Genomic DNA, 22,242 nt, shown 5'->3' on the forward strand with positions numbered 1-22,242 from the left:
TTTAAAGTAAACGAGTTCTCACAAACGCATCACCGCCCGGCAGTCGGTTTTCTACCGCCCCCTTTGCTCGGCTTGAAAACGGTTCACTCTGATGACGTCACTCGCAGAGTTGTCATGGCGTCTTTGGGATTGAAGCTGCTGCTGCAACTGAGCTAAAATCTGTCGACAGTCTGTAAATCGAAATGGAGAAAAATGCAAACCTGCATCGAGACACTGACGGGAGTTCTATGTGTGCCACGATTGCGGGAGAGATGGGCGATGTTACGGCTGTCGGCGGAGTGAAAGGAACAGCCGAGAAATGCAAGAATAGTGAGGCTCCTCTCAGTACTTTGGTTAACGTTAGTTGTAATAACAGCACCATAAATGTTAGTGCTCCCAGCGCCGATAATGCAATTTCCAGTGCTGGAAAGTCTGGCGTACCAGAAGTGATCCAAGTCCTCCCAGTGCAGGAGGATAAAAAGAACACCAACGCGAGCGGGTCCGGGGACCAGATCAGTAACGGGATGGAGAATGACTCGGTGCTGGCTGCAGAAGATAGCGAGGGTGGTGCCTCAAAGTTAGTAAACAACAAAATCGATGGCCCGTCCTCACCTCCCGCTAAGGAGGGCACAGATGTGCAGGCTGTGGTCCTGGCTTGTGAAGAAAGTGAACCGACAAAACTTGCCAAACCGACTCATCTGTGTCCGGACAATGCAATTCCAGCAAACGTCAAGCCGGGGCTGTCCGGTGATCACACCTTATCGGAGGGATTGCCGAGTGGGAGTGACCCCGATCAAAGCCTCGGTGTAGAGTCCCGCAGCATAGATTCACTCGAGTCCTTCTCCAACCTCAACTCTTGCCCCAGCTCCGACCTGAACAGTGAGGGACTGGAGGACAGAGGACTAGCCCTGGCCCTCCAGGGCGAGTATGGGGCTGATGGGACAAAGACTTCGTGTGCTAAGGACCGGGCCGCCGGCCAGTCCATATATCACATTAAGTGGATCAAGTGGAGGGAGGAGAATACGCCTATCATCACCCAGAACGAGAACGGCCCCTGTCCATTACTGGCAATTATGAATGTCCTGCTGCTCGCATGGAAGGTAAAGGCTCTGAGATGATCTTAGATTAATGGAAACTTCGTTATAACTTTATACAAACAGGCAAAATGATAAGGTAGCCTTGAGCTCGGTCAGTAGTAATGTAATTACAATGGGAAATGCGTTAACATTTAGATTTGCAAATGGTAAACATAGCCAACACTGACCACTACATGTCCTAAGACCTTTCTGTTTCTCAGCACTTCCTGTTATAAAATGACATGTTCATATTTTCTTTTTCAATTTGAGCATTAGGTATAATTTTATCTCAGCATGTTGAATGCTGACATACTGTAGTGTATTAGGTGTCTAAACTGTAGCACATGGGTCCCAACAGTAATAGTTTTGTCCTTGTCATTGTGTTGCGGTGCTTTTTTTGATACATGTGTACTTTATAAATGAGCAATGGGTGTCCATGTCTCTCTGTGCAGGTTAAGATGCCACCTATGATGGAAATTATAACTGCTGAGCAACTGATGGAGTATCTTGGTGAGTGTTGAGTGTTTGTAGAACTGGGCAATGTGGAAAAAATCAAATATCACAATGTTTTTGACCAAATACCTCAATATCGATACCGCAACAATATTGCAGTGTTGACTATTGGTGCTTTCACAAAATATTTACACAATGATATTTTGATAAATAATTATCAGTAATGTGGATATAATGACTAAGTGGGAAAACAGTCTGGTAAGTTCAGAAAATGACACAACTTTACTGCAATGCAACCTTTAAAACCAGGAAAAGACAACACTTCTCCCACATCACCAAATTACCATAATAAAAATCTAAGACGATATCTAGTCTCATGTCACAATATCTATATATCTATATATATCTATCTATCTATATATATCCATATATATATATATATATATATATATATATTGCCCGGCCCTAGTTTGAAGCTATTAAACCTATTACTGAGCAAGTTTATGTCACAGTATTAATCAAAGGGGAACATCAGTGAATATGGCCCTCTTCTGCTTTTTTCACCTGGCTTGACGGTGAGAATAATAACCTGTTTTGTAACTTGCAGAGGATAACACATTTATAATGTAGCTTACTTCAACACTAACCTCGGCCTGCTTTTTACAGTGTTACCCATGAGTTCACACTTGTAAACACACTAGCCCATAAAGCCACTGGCATTGAGTTTCAACAGCCTAGTAAACATTCTCATGTATCACATCCTTTCAAATTTTTAGCGGTAACATACTTTAAGGTCATCTATATATATATATAGATGACCTTATATACGTACATACATACATACATACAAACATACATAGATACACACTGTATATATACAGTGGGGCTTGAAAGTTTGGACACCCCAGGAAAACATTTGTATTAATGTGCATAAAGAAGCCAAGAAAAGAGGGAAAAATCTCATTCATATTCTTTTTGTGACATTCGTAAAATATGTCACAAAATTTAGATTTTATTTCCATCATTTATACTTTCAAAATAACAGAAAACTAAAAAATGGCGTCTGCAAAAGTTTGGTCACCCTGCAGAGTTAATAGCATGCACCGCCCCCTTTGGGAAGCTGAGACCTGACAGGGTCATGGATTGTTCTCAATCATTGTCTGGAAAGACCGGGTGATGTCAATCTTAAGGTTTTAAATGCCCAGACTCATCTGACCTTGGCCCAACAATCAGCACCATGGGTTCTTCTAAGCAGTTGTCTAGAAAACTGACCTAATAAAAAGTTGACGCTCACAAAGCAGAAGAAGGCTATAAGAAGATAGCAAAGCGTTTTCAGATGCCAATATCCTCTTTTCAGAATGTAATTAAGAAATGCCAGTCATCAGGAACAGTGGAAGTTAAAGCAAGATCTGGAAGACCAAGAAAAATATCAGACAGAACAGCTCGCAGGATTGTGAGAAAGCAAGTCCAAACCCACGTTTGACTGCACGATCATCCAGAAAGACCTGGCAGACACTGGAGTTGTGGTACACCGTTCCACTGTAAAGAGATACTTGTACAGATATGGTCTTCATGGAAGAGTCATCAGAAGAAAACCTCTTCTACGTCCTCACCACAAAAATCAGCGTTTGAAGTTTGCAGATGAACATATAGATAAGCCTGATGCATTGTGGAAACAAGTTCTGTGGACCAATGAGGTTAAAATAGAACTTTTTGGTCGGAATGAGCAAAGGTAAGTTTGGAGAAGAAAGGGCACAGAATTTAATGAAAAGAACCTCTGTCCAACTGTTAAGCATGACAAAGCCCAGAAATCTAAAAGAACTGGAAGACTTGTAGGAAGAATGGGCGAAGGTACCTCAAACAAGAATTGAAAGACTCTTGGCTGGCTACAAGAAGCGTTTCCAAGCTGTGATACTTGCCAAAGGGGGCAGTACAAGGTATTAACTCTGCAGGGTGCCCAAACTTTTGCAGATGCCATTTTTTTGTTTTCTGTTATTTTGAAAGTGGAAATGACGGAAATGAAATCTCACTTTTTATTTATTTATATATATATATATATTTATATATATATATATATATATATATATATATATATATATATATATATACACACACACACATACATACAGGGTGGGAAATTAACTTTTTTTACCAGCCACTTTTCACTAACATATTTTTATTTTATTTTGAATGCTTCAATACATTATTTTGTATTATGAATACATGTTTTATTAATATAAGCAAATAAAAAGTTATGTGAAAAAAAATTAAAGCCTTTATTGCCACACTCTGCTCCTGGGTTCCCATCTTTGCCAGCTGTATGTCAGTGCTCTTGAGATATATATATATATAAATTCATTCAAGAGTTAACTTACAAAGAGACCAGAACGAGGGAATCCCCCATGATTAAATCTTCTGCTGTTACAAAGGAAACAAGAGCTATCTCTTTTTTTTCTGGCTGTCTCATGCCCCTCATAACTAAAATTACTCTTTAATATCAGAGTAGTGTCTGATTACAGCAGGGGATCTTTAGAGGTAGAGCCTGTCTTCACTAGTGTCTCCTCTCAGCTCTGTCAGGGCCTCCATCCACCGCCATCAGTAGACTAAAAAATCCACAGCACTGTGTGTAAACTCTTTTATGGTAAATGTTCCCCTTGATTATTGAACTTGTTTGTGTCCTTGGCTCAAACTGTGCTCCCATCTCTATAAATCCCAGGTAAATAACAATCAAGTTTCACTGTGTTATTATCACTCTGTGCATTCTTTGTCTCCAAAAGTGTCCAATTGTGTTGTATTTGTATTTGGGAGGATGAGTTCACTTTGTGCCTGCATCTAATAACGGCACACACACAGTTACTCTTGTATCGTGTTCAGGGGCTGCTGGATAACTTCTACACTCAGCACTCAGTTTGTCATGACACAAACACCAAGGGTGACGATGGGTGAAGTAGTTCAGATGTGGTGTTTAAAGTAAGAGTTGGTCATCGCTCAGCAGTACACAATGTAACATTGCCGGTGTTTCAGATGCATAGAGGCAGACAGATACAGATAGTATGGGAGGACCAGAGATAGGTGAGTCCACAGTTCACTGGAGTACAGAGCAGTGAGGAGTTTACCCTGTCGTGCTGTAGTAAAACCACTCAGCAGGTGGAAAAAATCTTGACTTGCACTTAAATCTTCATCTAGTGTGATAGCATGAGTTGGAAGAGTTTTTTTTAAACTGCAACTGGCAGTTAGTCTTTTGTTGTGTCTAATCACCTTGTAAGAGTCTCTGAACCTGACTGGTGCATTAGTTTGATCATAGACAGGCTAGTTGAGGATTGGACAGTTATTACTTACAGCATGCACATGTAGAAATCATCGTGCATTTCTAGGTCAGTAATTACAAAGCACAAATTTGAAGAATCACACCCACCCAGACAGATATACTCCATTCATTTCTTTGCTTGAGCAAAACCCACATTAAAGTGTTTTATTCTCCATGTGTAACTGTTTTTACTTGTTGTAGCTGTTGATGACAAGAGTTGATGGCATTTCTTTTCCAAAGTATGTGTTGACAGTGCAGAATAATAATCTCGCCAGTTCCTAAGAAATCAATGGTTTTCTGTGAGGTGTTTAATATTATATTGGCATTAAATTTATGCAAAATAGTGAAAATGTTTTCTGAAAACACAAGATACTAAAAAAAAGTGTACAAGCAATATAGTATTCAAGAGAAAGGCATACTTCAACAAAAACAAACATGTGGTTTCAGGTGTCATGGTTAACTATGTATATTTCGTGCTGTGAAAGTAACCACCTACACCTGATGTAGTGTTAAGTGTGGATTTGGTTTTCTGTGGTAATGATAAAGTCGCACATTTGTAGCGCTGGTCAGGCTGCACAGCTTTGGAGCCGGACAGCTGCCAGTCTGCGCTCTCTGCTGCAGAGCTGAGTCAACAGAGCTCTCAAGTGACACCGCAGTGGACGAGGACTCAACTGATGCTACTTGTTTGGCACAGCCTTTGCTTGGGAAACAGTTGGCCAGTGCTAAACCCTCCTAATGGCTCTTTAAAACTTTTAAAAACATACTGTCACCTTCTATACCGACCCTTAAACTATGAAGCCATTGAGATACTCAGTAAAAGTAGTGATTGTTCTCCTCTGTCGATAAAATACAAGTCAAGATATCTGCCAACATCTCTTTTCCCCGTCCCTCTGCAGGAGACTACATTCTGGAAACCAAACCTAAAGAGATATCGGAGGCTCAGCGGCTAAACTATGAGCAGGTAAGGCCTGCCAGAACACTGCGGAATATTATTATTAAACTGGCATGTGTTTTTGCTTATGTGTGTGCGTTTGTAAGCTGCTGTCTGTTCTTGGTACTTAAAGAGCGCAGGGATTTTGGGATGAACTCCCTCCCTCCTACTCTCTGTGTTGAAACCATAATTGTGCAAGTTGAACATGAGCTCTTACTTTGTCTCATCGACCCACTTAAAATATCTCAGCTTTTGTCACCGCTGTTATTGATATAGTTTCATCACAGTATACAAAGTAAGGTGCACAGTGCTCTGATGTGCATGTGCGTTCAGTAGCTGCATGCTTACACTAGGCTCACATTGCCAGACCTAACTCTACAGCACTGTGAAGTAAGGACACCACGGATTATTTTTAGGATAGGTGAAAAAATGCTCTGGGTGATTTAAATTTCTTTAAACAAATCACAATCATCTTGGGCGGCGCTAAGCTCCGGACGCAGTGATGGTGGCTCTGCAAAATAGGGTTGGAAAGGAACTTGTTTTGGTGAACATAAGATAACGTCACATACAATATTAAATGAAGTTAACTGTTCACACAAGACATTAACGGGAGCTATTTAAATTAGCTGGATACATAGTTAAAAATAATTAGCTTTTACCAGTGTATTGCTGCCCATCATTCTTAAAGCTTCCCAGTTGGATATTAAATGCTGTAAACATATTCTTTGTAAATCTTTAAATCATTAACTGAAAGAACCAAGCATTCCTGGCTTATTGCGCAATCCAAATTTTCTTCAAAACTTGCCATATTCAGAGTGTAGCTTGCTTGTTTAGAAGTTTGTTGTTTCCCGTAGCAAAGGGATTTTAAGAATGGCAACGCAGAGAGTAGAAAGTGAAGGGCAAAGCCGGACATTACGCTGGATGTCAGCCTTTATCCTGGAAATGAACTTCCATTGATCCTGACTATGTCCACAATAAAACAGGTTTGTATATTTGCATTGAGGTAGCAGAGAAGGTCAGTAGATGTTCCATAATATAGAAATTCAATATACAAGTTGCTTACAAACCGCATAAAACTGCAGCTTAGGTTCTTTCCCACTGTTCTATAGATTACATAAGATGTTTCTTGCAAGGCCCAGGGAACAACAGGGGTCAAGAGTGTCAGATTATGTTGTTTCACATGGCTGTGAATGCTTAGCGATGCATGGCTGGGTTCAGCTCGTTGTGTGTGTGTGTGTGTGTGTGTGTGTGTGTGTGTGTGTGTGTGTGTGTGTGTGTGTGTGTGTGTGTGTGTGTGTGTTGTGTGTGTGGTGTGTGTGTGTGTGTGTGTGTGTGTGTGTGTGTGTGTGTGTGTGTGTGTGTGTGTGTGTGTGTGTGTGTGTGTGTGTGGTGTGTGTGTGTGTGTGTGTGTGTGTGGTGTGTGTGTGTGTGTGTGTGTGTGTGTGTGTGTGTGTGTGTGTGTGTGTGTGTGTGTGTGTGAGTGAGTGACCATAAGAGGGCCCATGGAGATAGACCTCCAGCTCCCCTGCTTCCTTCCATCGCCTGCCTATGGTGTGGGAGAGGCCCTGCCTCTCCTCCTCTTGCGTGGCAGAGTACCAGCACATCTGTGAATGATTTGAAGCCACACTCGTCCCTCGTTCAAAGAGGAGGAAAAATAATGTGCAGTCTCCTCATAGAAGCTCACTGCAACAGTCTTTCTAAATTTAAGTTGAGTTGAAATACAACCTCTTAAATAAATCAGTGGTGTCCTCAGCATGCACAGTTAAAGTAAGGGAGTGGTAAGAGGTTGTGTTGCATAGTTATTATGGCAGTCTAATCCTAGACACTGGCCTGAGAGCTCTTTTGCACTGGGGTGTCCTCATGTCCGTGTGCTGTGGTTGATACAGTATGTCGAGACTACAGTGGCCAGGGCTTTGGTATCTAAGGAAGAGAAAGTCTGAAATGTGTTAATGTGTATGTCAAATAAAAGGTGTCCTCTTCATTACATCTTGCAGAGATGTGTTTTATTTGCTTATTGGATTGTTATACAATACAACTGAAGCCCCCCTGACTTTGAAAAGTGCTGGAGGAGTTCAGAGCAGAAGTAGTTCTATTTATAAATTCAGCTTTAAAAAAACATCATCTGCCACAGGAGTGTATGAGGTTTAAAATAGCAGTTGCACGGCAGCTCTTTAGCTATTGTTAAATATTTACTCGGAGGAGCTGTGTAAGTTAGAGTGTAGTTTTGCTCTGCTTTTGTCTCAGTAGACCCAGCTCAACAGCACTCTTACACCGCAATTCATCCATGTTCACTGTAACGCCATTGGAGGAAATGTGTTATCATGTTTAAGAAGCCTCTTTGGTTTTAATTTGGTGCGACAACAATGGGCCTTGTTCACAAATGTTCTTTAAACCTTTCTTTGGTCCTTAGTTATTTTAGCAGATCAAATACCAACGCAGGATTCTATAAACATGACTCTCCAATCATGCATAAGTCCTTAACTGTATTTTTTGATGATGCTATGCTATTGCTATTTTCTATTCTATTGCTATTTTCTCACACCAATCTGTTTAGTAGACTCCCTGGTCATCAAATTAAAGGCCATCTAAACAGGAATCTATCTCTAATTGAGTAAGCAGAGACGTTAAGGGAGACATGAGACGATTACTGATGGTGAAGAAGAAATGGTTTGGAATCATAAAAGCTCATAACTGGAGTGAAGGGAGAAACTGTGCTAGCGGTTGTGCAGGTTGCGGTGTCGGACACTGATTTAATTCTAGCAGGATCCATGTAATTATAAAATCAGAGATTAAGCTACACAGGGTTATCAGTTTGTTAGGTACATTTGTGGATCCATTACAATGCACAAGCATGTATTTTGTGAAGGTTATAATCACTTTATGATGAGAGGTGCTCTGTCCTCCTTATGTATGTAAATGGGGCCTGACAAATGTTTGAAATTTTAGATTAGCTCGATGATACATCCAACAGAAATGTAGAGCAGTGACAGCTGCATATGTGCCAAGATTCATAAAAGTATGACCCACATTGTGGGACATTACGGTCTTATAAACTCTTCATTATTTACAGCTCCCACTGATGGGCCATGGTGTTATGTAATAATTTACTTTTGTCCTCCAGTGATTGATGTAATTTTTTTCGGTTCATAGATCTGATCTGTGTATATTTTTAAAGATTTACATCATTGCAGACAGACTGTTTGCATTAACATGAACACACATGACAAATATCTGATAGTTGCATTTAAAAAAAAAAGATCTGGTTTAGCAATGGCAGAACATTTGATTACTGTATCACCTTCGTACGTTTTTCTAAACCCAAAGCTGTTGCTCAAGTGTGCTGCGTGGCATTTTTAAACTCAAAATTCAGCATGAGGAAAACAGCTCATTGTCCAATAGAGGGTTTTTTTTATTTATTTTTTATAAATTTGTATAGAGTGAGGCTTGATTAGTTTGTTGACTATGGTATGTTTTAACGGCCACACCGCTGTTATCAATTTGAACTCATGTTAAGAAATGAAAGCTTTGTAGGAACCAAATCCATTATCTTGGCACTGTAATGCCATATTCTGTCAACTACTTAGTCTACTCAAGATTTTGTTTTTAGGTACGTTTTCAGTGAAAGTCAACAGAGTGAGTTAAGCAGAGACACCTTCCCTTAAAGGTGCCCTGCCACACAAAACCGTTTTTACTTGCGTTTATTAAAAAAAACCATGTTAGCTCCGTATGTGTTTGTGTTATGTCGTGAATGTGAAAATGTACTGCTACCTCCTCTGTGAGCTCTAGCCACTGAATAGAAATAAGCGAAGAAATCATGCTAATTACAAAAGCTGGTCAGTCTGACGTCATGTTGCCTGAGATAGATAGATAGATAGATAGATAGATATTGATCCCAACAAAATGGAAAATTATAGTTACATTACTATTCATGAGCTCGCCCAGTTGCATTGGGTTAAGGATGCTGATAGCCAGGCTCTCATTGGCTAGCTGTTAGCCAATCAGAGTCTAGCAGCTTAGCTTATTTAATATAAATAAGAACTGGCACGAATCAAGCGAATCAAGAGTCTTTCTGCAGTCTTTCTATACCACACTAGAATGGCTTGAAACAAAGTAACCAATGCATTTTTTACACAAAAATGTTCATGGTAGAACTTTAGTACCACAAAGTTTACCACAAAGTAATGAAATACATGTGGAGGGACACCTTTAAACACCACAAATAACAAAATGCAGAAAGGCCTCTGCAGAGGACTGTGCTAATGTTATACTGTGCAAGCGCATGCAACACAAGCATAGAGGAATGTAAGTGATTCTTTGCTAATCATCTGATCTCCAAGCGCTCATCTGCTGTAAGTGAAAGTGAAGAGATGTGGTCCATTACACAGCTCTGCTAATCCTGCCATCCTTGCTGCTCATAAGCGTCCTAATCCACACACTCAGATGAGCCAGCTGAAGGCTTTTCACCTTAGCTCTCCACGCCGAGCATCATAGCTGAAGTAGCTTAGCATTCATGGGAAGTTCAGCATCTCTTCGGTTAGTCTTTATCCTTGACATTCCACTTCCGGGATTGCTCCGGCGCTGCAGGAGATTCTGCCGGGTGCGTGTATTTTCACCGATGTCTGTTTCCTTTTACTTTCTTTGTGTTGGAATTTTAAACTCCATTGGATTTATTAGAACTATGATTAACTGTTCGTCAGATCTCTGCAGGGTCAATTGAAACAGCTAGCTAGACTATGTCCAATCTGAATATTCTCTCGCACAACTATTTTGCAGCAGCTCTGTGCGTAGTTTAGCACTGCCCATGACGATTGTGATTGGTTTAAAGAAATGCCAAAAAATAGTCTGCACACTATACTGTGAACTTTGGCAAATTTATTTTAAAATGTGAGAACCGTTATACTCCTCACTGAACATGAAAGACGGTTAAAAGATAATTAATTTAAAAGCCTTTGAAACAGTTCACTTGAACATTTTAAATCAACGTGAGATGTCAAATAAAAATAAAAAAAAATAATACTACGCACACAAAAAGTTTGCAATACATCATGGAAAATAAAGATTCACATTCTTTTTGGATTAACACTTATTATTTTTATTTATAGGAAGAAACACAAAATGCAGAACATACAATTCACACCATGTACACAATCTCTCCTTCTCGAACCCCCCCCCACACACACACACACACACTCATCATCACCACTTTGTTATACAAAAATTAAGACAAAATAATAACCAAAGTATACAATACAATAATTTAACAATAACAAAATAGACAACTGTAAACCAAATAAACATGATATATGACAAAACAATAAGCACATAGTGTATGCCTCTCCACAGTACATTAGGAGCCCTCCAGAAAATTATTTTAGACAACCGAATTAAAATGACAATACAACATGATGACATCATTTTATGTCTATGATAACAGTACCATACCGCTGAAAGTTGGTATGGACAGTGGTATTGATATATCATCCAGCACTATTTTAAAGCTGGTTATCTTTATATCTGCAGTTTGTAGACTCATGTTTATTGTTCTGGTATCTGTAAAGTAATTGGCTTTGCGTTCAGGTCATTTTTCCTGTATTTCTACCATCTCTAGTAGTTTATTGTAAATTAATTAAAATCAAATGGAAATCACTCACTACATTACTCACTCACAACAGAGTTGTAGGGCTCAGCTGCCAGGCTTATCTTGATCCCAGGCTTATGGCAGCAGAGGTTTACAGCCAGCTGGGAAACATTGCTCTGAGGCTTAATGCAATAATTAGTCTGTTTCAATGGGTTCTCAGGTGTGTGAATGCATACATATGAGCCACATCCATGGCATACAAATGATGTGATGTGTGTATAAAGTCACTAGTGTTCCCACCGTGCAGTAAAACGGTTGGTCTGCTAATTACATCCTAACTCAAAATGTAAGGATGAATGGTAGTCATAATGGAAACAGTTCCTTCCACTCAATCGTTCAGTCACTGAAATATACTGTAGGATGTTCTTTCTACTTGTGTGTATTTTTGGCAGAACTTAAAACCATCTCCTCTACTTCCAGAGACAAAAACATAATTTCAAAGTCAAACCATAGTTTTTTTTTTTTTTTTTACTTTTTAACAGTGTGAAAAGCAAAAAGCTGCATGCAGAGTTCATTTTCTCAATTCTGTTTGGGCCACATGAATACCGGAGAAGACAAATTAAATTAAAAAACAAACAGGATACAGGATATTTCTAAATATTCCTCTTTTTTTCTTCATTATTTTTGTTTGTATAAAAGAAGCACTGTAATAACGCTTTTTGTAAGTTGATTTTTGAAATGAAGCTTCATGTAACAGAATATTTCTGTAAATTGAATAATGTTTTTGGGAAATCACAGTTTCAACAATCAGCATACATGCATTCACCTGGGTAACACATATAGAAAACAATGGTAAGACGGTAAAAAAGCTGTTAAAGAAATGGCTTCACAGATTTAGAAAGAATTCAGGCCAAAGATCTTATAGACCGCTGAAGGCCAAAGAGAAGTGAAGCAATACTTTCACAGGTCTGTGTAACATTAACAAAGCAAGCACACCGTTACATTTGAAACTGTCAACAACCAGGCTGCTGCTTTAAAATAGGTCCAGGAGTCCGTTTCCAGGGGTCTTGAGTTTCCAGTCTGTTCATATTGAGAGGGGTTGGTCGTAGAGATCGACCGATAGGGATTTTTTTTTTGTGCCGATACTGATATTTAGCCAACGAGTCTTAGCGGATGACCGATACAGGTTGCTGATTTTCTTGAGCTGATATTTGTAGCCGGTACTGCTTTTGCTTCCTCAATTTACATAATAAAAATGTAAACCCTGCCACACTGGAATCTGCTCTGGTATTTATTTAAAATGATAAACAAAAACACAGATCAGTGTCACTTCTGCAATCATCTTACAATCATATCACCCAAATTATATGTGCAATGTGCATTATATGGATGGATGCACTGCATATGGTTAACTGTGCAAGGGTAAAAGGCTTTTATTAACATCTACAACAGAGCCTTGATGATGCGTTGCTGATATATTATAAGACATAATATAGAGATATAATCAGGTCATCACCAAATGTCCTTTGTCAACATATTTAATTTATTTAAGAAAACAAAAAACTTGAAAAGTAGCCTTTGAAATAAAGTGCTTGATTTGAAATTTAAGACTGCCGTGGTGCTAGTGGTGGGGGGGCAGTGCACGGTCTGCACGTGAACTGCAGCGTCCCCAGCAACACAGAGGTGCCTGTGGACGCCAGCCTGTAAAAAATGGCGGGAAAAACTATCGGCGAACGCAGCAGCCGTGTATCGGCCGATGCTGATACACGTAAAAACGCGAATATCGGCTCAATGTATCGGCCGGCTGATAAAATCATTCTATCACTAGTATCATGTGAAAAAGTAATTTCAACGCATACCTTCTGCTACAGTGAGTTGTCTCCCATCCTCTGGACAAAAAGGCAATGTATTTAAAGCTCTTTTGGTAAGTCATAACTTACCAAAAGAAGTGAATAATGTGTAACCCATCCATTTTACCTGTATTTATAATTTTTGGGTTGAGAAGATCTAATGACTATCAACACAATGGTAGGGTCATCCTGTCATGTTTCTACTGGCCGCTATCAGAAATAAAGTTTAAAATACCCCGAAAATGTGTTCATAGCAGAGCTAATGGATTGCATTATATCGTCAAGTGTTTTTGATATTTTGTCCACCCCTGGACAATATTATCAAAGGGAAACCGCATGTCTCCCAGTGATGAGCTTGAGAGCTTACTCAGAAATGTAATATCAAGTGGTTTCCTGGGAGCGTCTTCCATTTCTTCCTGCGGTTGTAAGTTGATTGACAGTAAGCAGAGCAAAACAGTAAATTAGCAAGTACAGTAAAAATGAAAAAATAAATAAAACACTAAACATGGTCACAGTGAAGTAATTATGAATGCAGAATATTTAACAAAACCCAATTAAGGCATGCATGTGTGGAAGCTGTTTTGTACATAAATAAATGGCAGCTAATGGGCTTCTTGTAAATCTTGAAAAATCAATCCCTGATAGCTCCAGCTATGCTGACTGTGTGCAGACAACAATAAATAATGTAACAGATAAAGACAGTTTACAGCCCATAAAAACAGCTGGATTGGACACAGCATTGGGTTATGTATAATGTGTATATGTCTTCAAAGAGATTTGTTTGTTGTTCACATTGTTGAATCCCAGCATTGTTGTCACACAGTTCCTAACAAAAATCTCCTTGTTTCCTAGAACATGAGTGATGCCATGGCAGTGTTGCACAAGCTGCAGACAGGTCTGGATGTGAACGTGAAGTTCACAGGGGTGCGAGTTTTCGAGTACACACCAGAATGCATTGTGTTTGATCTGCTTGACATCCCTCTCTACCACGGCTGGCTGGTTGACCCCCAGGTGAGATTGACTTAACTCATCCCTGCTGTTTCTCTTTACCTCTCAGACACAAACTTGTCTTATTGTCCTCCTTTCTATTCTTGACACATCTCTTTCAAATTAACCACGAGTAATGCAATATTCTACTCTACCCGCCAATTCTTGCAGTTTGTCTGAGGTCGATTTTACACTTATAGTTCAGTTCAGATTCTTCTGTTTTGTATCAACTTTAACTTCTAATGCACCAAGAGGTGTGTTCATGACGCCTCGCACCATAGAGTACCTTTTGAAAGCGCTTTATAAAATAGTTTTATTATTATTATATGGAGTGGATACAGAAGTTGCTGTAAAAACATGGTCTCTACATTTTGCTCACTTGACTGCCAGGCATACATGTTATACTAGTTACCATCTATCCATTTAATCCATTTATTGACAGTTCCCACAATCAGCATATGAGTTGCATACATTATAGTAGTTTAGCTTATGAATTAATATTAATGTCATATCTACTACTACACAGTCCTGTGGTAGGCTCTGTTTCCATTCCTGTTACAAACTAAAACCTCTAGAGTTCTCTTCAAAGCAGACCACCTTCTTTTAAAGTGGTCTGTTTCATCAAATTCAATTGACAGCGTTCAATAACCGCCCTAAATAAAGATAATTAACAGGTTAATGCACCAGAGTTCAGTGTTGGTAGTTTCAGTGTGAACCCCTTGTCACCAGAATGTTTCTTTCAGTTATACATTTTGTAGAAATCTACGGTTTAGTAAAACAGCATCAAAGCTGTCCTTTCCCACCGTTTTTGTTGTTTTTGTTTGCAGATGCAAGACATTGTCAAGGCAGTGGGCAACTGCAGCTACAACCAGCTGGTAGAGAAGATAATATCCTGCAAACAGTCAGACAACAGTGAGCTGGCAGGAGAGGGTGAGTGCTTTCTCTCCTCCTGTCTCCTCTCACCGCTTCTCCCCTGTGTTCCTGGAGGTGGAGAAAAAGACACAACGTCGTCAGTTTTGGGGGAGAAATTTAAAGTTAAAAAAAAGTTGATCTTCTGGGCGCCTGAGTAGCTCACCTGGTAGAGCAGGCACTCATATGCAAAGGCTCTGTCCTCAACGCAGCGGCTCAGGGTTCAAGTCCAGCCTGCGGCCATTCAGTATATGTCTTTCTCCTTATTAAAGGCTAAAATGTCCAAACATTATCTTATAAAAAAAAGCTGATATACTGGGCAAAAAGAGATTCAACAATTTGATTTTAAAAAAACAACGAAAACCTCTTTCTATTAATTTTGAATATCTTTGTTTTATAAAGTGTCCCAAGTACAATTTTGTACAGGAATAACTAGAGCTGGGAAAAAAGAGACGTCAAGCTAAGCTAAAAGTGGATTATCCCTGTGCGTGCATGTGTGCGTGTGCGTGTGTGTGTTACTGTCTCCAGACATGTAAACAGAGTGACGGTGGATGGTATAATGGACAACTACTGGTATGGTATAATGGACAACTACTTAGTCTAGAAATAAAAAAGGCAAAAAGGAAAGAAAAAAAAAAAAGAGAAAGATGAATCAATAATCGGTTTAGAATCTACTTGTTGGCCTCTGAATCAGATTTGAATCGAATTGTGAGGTGCCCAGAGATTCCCACCCCTAGGAACAACCGTGTGAGGCGTAACATTAATTTAGTGCCACATTGATTACATGAGACATGTTTACTGGACTGTCCAGTGCAAACACATTCTACACTAAACCACAGACCAAGTTTAAATGAAACCAGGACATTCTCATGAAGTGACCTACTTCCACAGCGTACACTTTTCTTACAAGCTGTCAGAAACTTCTTCTCAACTAAAAGTATTTGCTTATTCAACACTGAGCTTCCTGAGTAGTTGTCCGGTCAACACGTGAAAGTTAATGATAATTTGAATTGGGAGATTCACTCCTTTCTACTGTATTTCTGCATTTGTAGCTGAGAAATTCCTATGAGGGCTTGATTTAAATGGTTTGATGCTGATGCTACTCATCACCGCTCAAAAAGACGAACTTTCAACCACTTTAAATGTACTGCTATCATGTTCAGAAAGCTAAACATCTCTGAGTTTTGTTGCCATGCTTTGATGTACTTAAATATTTCATAGGAAGTATTAAATAGTTCTTTGCCGCAGGTTTCTAAAGGTTGTGGCTCATTCTAGGGTACTGTGCTCTGTCAGTTTGTGTGTGTGTCACATTGAGTTTGTCTCTGTTTGATCCACATTGAATGCCGCTCTGTCTTACAGATGTCACTCACCATCTGCCACTCAGCCTATATTCAGTTCACTATAGTTACTGTGACCACTTCCAGCAGCACAGCACAGTCAGAATGTGCAAATAGCTACTGCATACATTACAGCAGGTTTTTCCAACATGCTTTCCAAATAGAGATCTATGAATGAGTAAGGATTGCTTGATTGTGCGGATGACTCACCCAGTGGTCTGCGGTCTATTAATGAAAATATTTGTAAGAGTTCATTTACAGGTAACATCTGGAAGTTGTGCTCCTTTCCAAGCTAAATAATTTAGTATATTCAAAACTACTTTAGTCACTCACAGGTCAACAGGTGAAGCCTATCAAAATAAAAGCATCATAATTAACATAATATCATAATATTACATAATATTAACTCAGTTTCAAGTAAATTCTGTCTGTATGTTATGCAAAACCCACAGAATAAAAGCATAAAACAAAGATATGATAAAGTATTCAAGTAGGACTCATGGATCCTTGTTTCACAAATTCAACCTTTCATTCGCTCTCCCACCCTAGGCATCGTTGCAGAGCAGTTTCTGAGCAGCACAGCCACTCAGCTTACGTACCACGGCTTATGTGAGCTCACATCCACCGTACAGGAGGGAGAGCTCTGTGTCTTCTTTAGGAATAACCACTTCAGCACCATGATCAGATACAAGGTAAATACTAAGAAGTAATGACAACACCTTTAACGTGGCATTGGCATTATTTGCACAAGTTAGATTAAGAATCACATGTGGAGCTTACTTTAAAAAATTGCAACAGTTTAAACATGTTAGGATGTGTTATGAACTGTTCCTTCCAGTCAGTGACAAGTGCCTTGAAGCCCTTTACTTTTACAGGACAATTACCTTGTTTTCTATGTAATATTTTAATGAGTATTTTGACAGAAGCCTCCACCTCTTAAAGGTAGAGTTCTTTCTTTTTTATTGCTAATTTTCATACAGATATCAGTTGTTGCTATTTATCTTGTTAGTAAATTCTGAAGCACCCTGTTCCCGTTCCACTAAACCTCCTCACTATTTTACTGTAGTGTTCACCGCACAGGCTTGCTATAACATGTTCTTCAAACTGATGACAGCTACGTATTTATGTGTAAAAGATATACAATATGAGACCAATAATGATGACCCTTTTAAGAGGTCTGCATACCATTTGCAGGAGGGGAAGTAGAGTCTGATTACCTTCATTTTGAATAGTACTCTATCGTTGCCAATGTAAGCAAATCTGTGTGTATCACCGATAATCGCCAGACAAAGCATCATGGCAGTAAACCCTCTTGCAATCACTTAGCTGCACTTTTACACATACATTCAATCATACATAATAAACAACCATAAACAGATGTGCAGTCCTGTATGTCTGCATATAGTGTGACACTGGTAAGATGTGTGTATGTAATGTGTGTGTGTGTGTGTGTGGTTGTTTCCTAGGGCCAGCTGTACCTCTTGGTTACAGACCAAGGTTTCCTGACAGAGGAGAAGGTCGTCTGGGAGAGTCTGCACAACGTCGATGGAGACGGCAACTTTTGTGATTCCGAGTTCCGGTTGCGGCCTCCCTCCGATCCAGAGACTGTATACCGCGGCCAGCAGGATCAGATAGACCAGGTCTGAGCACTGATGCAGGCAAGACTAGCAGAACTAGCAATTATCCACTCCAAAACCATGATTGTGTTAATCATGATGTGCCAAGACAGAAATAAAAGAACAGTAAGGTCACACTGGTCTTGACTGTACTACTTAACAGAAATAAGAGAAACACCGGGGGAAATGAGAGACAAATAGAGACAAGGAGAGACAAGCAAAACACATGGTGACATCAAATCTCAGGAAACTAAACTTTGTACCATCCCAGGCAACAAAAATAAGGGAAAGTTCCTTAATAAGAGATGTGTTATAACTTCCCATACGTGCTTAACCACACAGGACATTCTAAGAAGCAAATGTCAGGGTGGCACGGTGGCCACCGCTGTTCTTAACCCTTGTATGGTATTCAGGTCAAATTGACCCATTTTTTCTACCTTCTGTCAACGGCCTTAGCTTTTGTTCTGTGATAAACATGTATTCCTTACTCAATTCAGAAAATTATTCTGAATATGACACTTATGTTTTTTCTACAGTGGATTTTTAACATGAATCATAACCTTATAACAAAAAATGACTCCCACTTCCATTTTTAATTGTGTTCAAGTAGAGACTGATTGGATTCCCTAAACATATACTGTATGTTATCTCAATTGTTTGAAATTGAGATAAAGACAATATTTGTTAATAGATTATGAAGTAAAATTTTATTTCAGAATTGTTTTTAAAACCCCAAATAAGTCACGGGTCAATTTGACCCGACGGATACGAGAGGGTCCCAAAAGTGAAGCCAATACAAGGGTTAACCATGCTTTTCTGTACCACACAGGCCCCTAATGTAACGAGTTTATGTCTCCTAGGCAATCTTACTGGTTTCACAGCTGTCTGCTCATTGGCTGTCCAGAGCTGTCCAAACGCAGAGCTCACTGACAAATTGTATGCTTTTTATCCCACACACGCAGACTAGACAAAAGCATGGGGGCTATTATTTTTTATTGTCCTTGCTTACTCAGGCCCAGCCCCTCGTAATCTCCGAGATGAGGTTGGCAAGAAAACTCCGTTCAGGCAATCTTTTGCACTCATAATGAATTCTGTTAGATTGGAGAAAACTTGTAATGATCCCAGTGGGGTAATTGGGTCTTTGTCTGTGACAAAGTAGATGACATAACAGAAGATACTGAATATAATAAATGGATAACACCAGCATAAAGTATATTTTGTAAAGTGTACCAACTAATTACTACAACAGTTATAATGAAGATAGTACAGCAAATGAATGAAGACAGACACAAATGGCTCAATCACACTTTACTCCTAAATCATCGAGTCTTTCCCTCTCTTTGGGCATGTTCGTGTGTGTCAGGACTATCTGATGGCGCTGTCACTGCAGCAGGAGCAGCAAAGCCAGGATCTACAGTGGGAGCAGCTCCCTGAGGGCATCAGTGACCTAGAGCTGGCAAAAAAGCTTCAGGAGGAGGAGGACCGACGAGCCTCCCAGTACTACCAGGAGCAGGAGCAGGCGGCGGCGGCGGCGGCGCAGGTGGGGAGAGAAGGACGGAGGGAGATGGAAGCATGTGGGAGAGGGAGGAGAAGTGGGGCTTTGTACAAATGTGGGGCATTTAATGTAGGATAGAGGGAAGATGCTGGAGACAGATGGATGTCTGCATTAGAGAGTTTGAGCTATAAAGACTTAAAGATGACAAGAGAGAGTGATATTCCTTTTTTTTATTGTAATGCTTCCTTCTTTCACTGTGAGGTCAAGACTCAGGCATTGTCCCTGCTGCTGCTTATGTCCTTACCCGTCCTTGTTGACATAATCAGAACCGATGTGGCATTGCACTTTTTTTTTCTCTTGTTGTTTTGTTAGCTTCTCTTTTAATTATTTTAATAAATATGCATTCCTTTTTTCATCATATATTTTGAACGGCACATACGTACGTCTGAATGTGGAAACTAAAAACTAAAGCCCTTCCCTCCCGTTTTTTTCTTCTTATCTCTTTTTAAATACACCAAAATAATGTCACTGACAAATAAAAGATCTAAAAAAAATACATGTAAAAGTAAAAAACTAAATAAATAACAAAAGCCTACATTTCACTTGTTATAAAGTTGTTATATCTCATAAGTAATGCTATTTATATTTATATTCAAACATGACCCAATACCCAATTCATGAGGAGATTTCCAACATCAGTGTCTTAAATGAAGAAGGAATGGTTTTCCAGATTTCTTCATTAACACTCCACTTCAATGCAATATCTTTTAACCCAGACATTGATACATCACTATATTCCGGTTAAGAGCAACAAATAGCTTTGCTTGTAATATACACAAATCTATGAATTAATACTCTTGCCCTTCGGTCCTATTTGTTCAGCAGGGCCAGCAGGAGCCTGCTGAGGGAGACGAGGCGGACAGAGGCGGTGCAGGAGCAGGTGGAGCAGCAGCCGGTACTGGGACGGCAGCAGCAGCCGGCGCCACACCCAGCCCGGAGAAAAAACAGTCCTCTAGTGCGGAGCGCAAAGCCAAGAAAGAACCGAAGGATAAAGACAAATGTGTTATTTTGTAACATACAGCGTGTCTGTGTGAGTGTGAGTGTTTTATGCATTTGCGTATCTGTGATAAGGGGACAGCATTTGTTTCTCCACGGACTGGACACACAATGCCCAGCCCCCAATGGATGACAAACAAGGGAAGGAGACCTTTTGAGGAGAGACTAACAGAGGGTTTGCTGTTCCCAAACCACTGGTGCCTGCCTCTATCCTCAGTGGAACCTGGACATCAGAGGAAAGGACACTACTAACCCCACAACAACAACAACAACTACCCCTGGTCTTTCATAGAGTCGGCCAAACTTTGTTACAAGTTGCACAGTGCACTATATTTGTGATGTGGAGTCAAGTTTATTTGGGCTGGTATATTTTATAGCAAAATATATAATCTGAAGAAACAAAATGTCACCATGTTCTTTTCCATTTTTCATTACTGCAGCTCATAAAACGTTTTTGTACGTATCAATATTCACAAAACTTATATATACAGACGCACGTATTTTTTAAAGTTAATGCCAAGTTCACATTTTATTTATTTATCTGTGTAAGAGGTATCTTTTGGGAAAGGTTTATATTTTTTTTCTGCAAACAGAGGGATTTGCTCATAATGTTGCCTCTTGGAAATCAGTGTAACACTATTTGTCCCCTCTGAAACACTATGTACCTAAGGGTTAACAAATGCCAGATAGCTGCCAGACACTGTAGCTACGGAACAATATTCATCACAGCTAGCCCTGTTCAGATTTGCCTTACCAGAGTGTGGCGGTGTCGATTCTGCTCCGTTTGAATGTGTTTGTTTTCATGCGTTTGCTATGTACAGTACACGTGAGGTACAATGGCGTGTGGCATACTTGTCTCATTTACCGTGCACCGCTGATGAATTTGGAAAAAGCCAAATTTTTTTCGCTGTATTATTTCAGCTACAAATTTTTCTTGTCTTTTATGTTCTGATTCTATTTCACAAAAACCCTGTTCTGGGCGGTCAAACTGAGAATAACATTGCAGATTTTAACAGGAATTTTGTCTGAATCTGAAGTTGTTTCCAGCTTTTGGCAGATTTGATTTGTGTTAGATTGCACCCAGTTTCAAGTGTATAGTAGCTGTGAAAGGTCATTTTCTTTCACAGTCTCGTCTTACAGCTTCCTAAAGAGTGTGTGCGTGCGTCCACGTAAAATAAATACTGCAGAATTCAGTAATTTCCATGATATAATATTCTATTCTCTAAAACTAGGAAGTTCTAACAATATATGTGTTAATGTACTACTGACATGTACTATTCTTTTCCACAAACCTGAATCCAAACTCCAAAATCTGTGACACCTCACATTAGTTTCAACTCCAGTTACAATGTTGGGAACCTGACTTGTGTCCTGCTGTAGATATTTTAGATATTTTCTTCCACGTGTTTATTTCAAAGTCACTTTTTCTAGTCCCCTTCTGTGTAAAAATTCGGAGGGATGTAAATTCATCCTTTTTTTTTGTGGAACGTAAGGCCAAATAATCAAACAGCTGTCCTGGGGGGCATAGATTATACATCTGAATTCTGTGGTATCACCTTTTAACTTGTGTGCATTTCACTGCAGCGTGCAAACAGCATGTACATATTTACCTGATGCGTTCTTATAATAGATTTAGCTAGTGGTTTGTGCCATTATTGTACCATGGGA

General features: G+C 39.6%; 1 protein-coding gene across 3 annotated transcripts; it reads left to right on the plus strand.

Moving 5' to 3' along the window:
• Nucleotides 1-74: 74 nt before the first annotated feature.
• Nucleotides 75-21,835, plus strand: mindy2 (MINDY lysine 48 deubiquitinase 2). Of its 3 annotated transcripts, none has more exons than XM_032522514.1 (9): nucleotides 75-1,079; nucleotides 1,508-1,565; nucleotides 5,712-5,776; nucleotides 14,027-14,185; nucleotides 14,989-15,091; nucleotides 16,957-17,099; nucleotides 17,874-18,047; nucleotides 19,387-19,563; nucleotides 20,401-21,835. In XM_032522514.1, the coding sequence occupies exons 1-9, from the start codon at nucleotides 183-185 to the stop codon at nucleotides 20,590-20,592; spliced, it is 1,968 nt and encodes a 655-aa protein (XP_032378405.1). In that variant the 5' UTR covers nucleotides 75-182; the 3' UTR covers nucleotides 20,593-21,835. The 3 variants fall into 3 exon arrangements, with proteins under 3 accessions (XP_032378405.1, XP_032378488.1, XP_032378577.1); XM_032522597.1 differs by having other exon boundaries at nucleotides 20,404-21,835; XM_032522686.1 differs by lacking the exon at nucleotides 20,401-21,835 and having other exon boundaries at nucleotides 17,874-18,065.
• Nucleotides 21,836-22,242: the final 407 nt, after the last annotated feature.

Source organism: Etheostoma spectabile, chromosome 1, assembly GCF_008692095.1.
Source record: "Etheostoma spectabile isolate EspeVRDwgs_2016 chromosome 1, UIUC_Espe_1.0, whole genome shotgun sequence".
Lineage (NCBI taxonomy): Eukaryota > Metazoa > Chordata > Actinopteri > Perciformes > Percidae > Etheostoma > Etheostoma spectabile.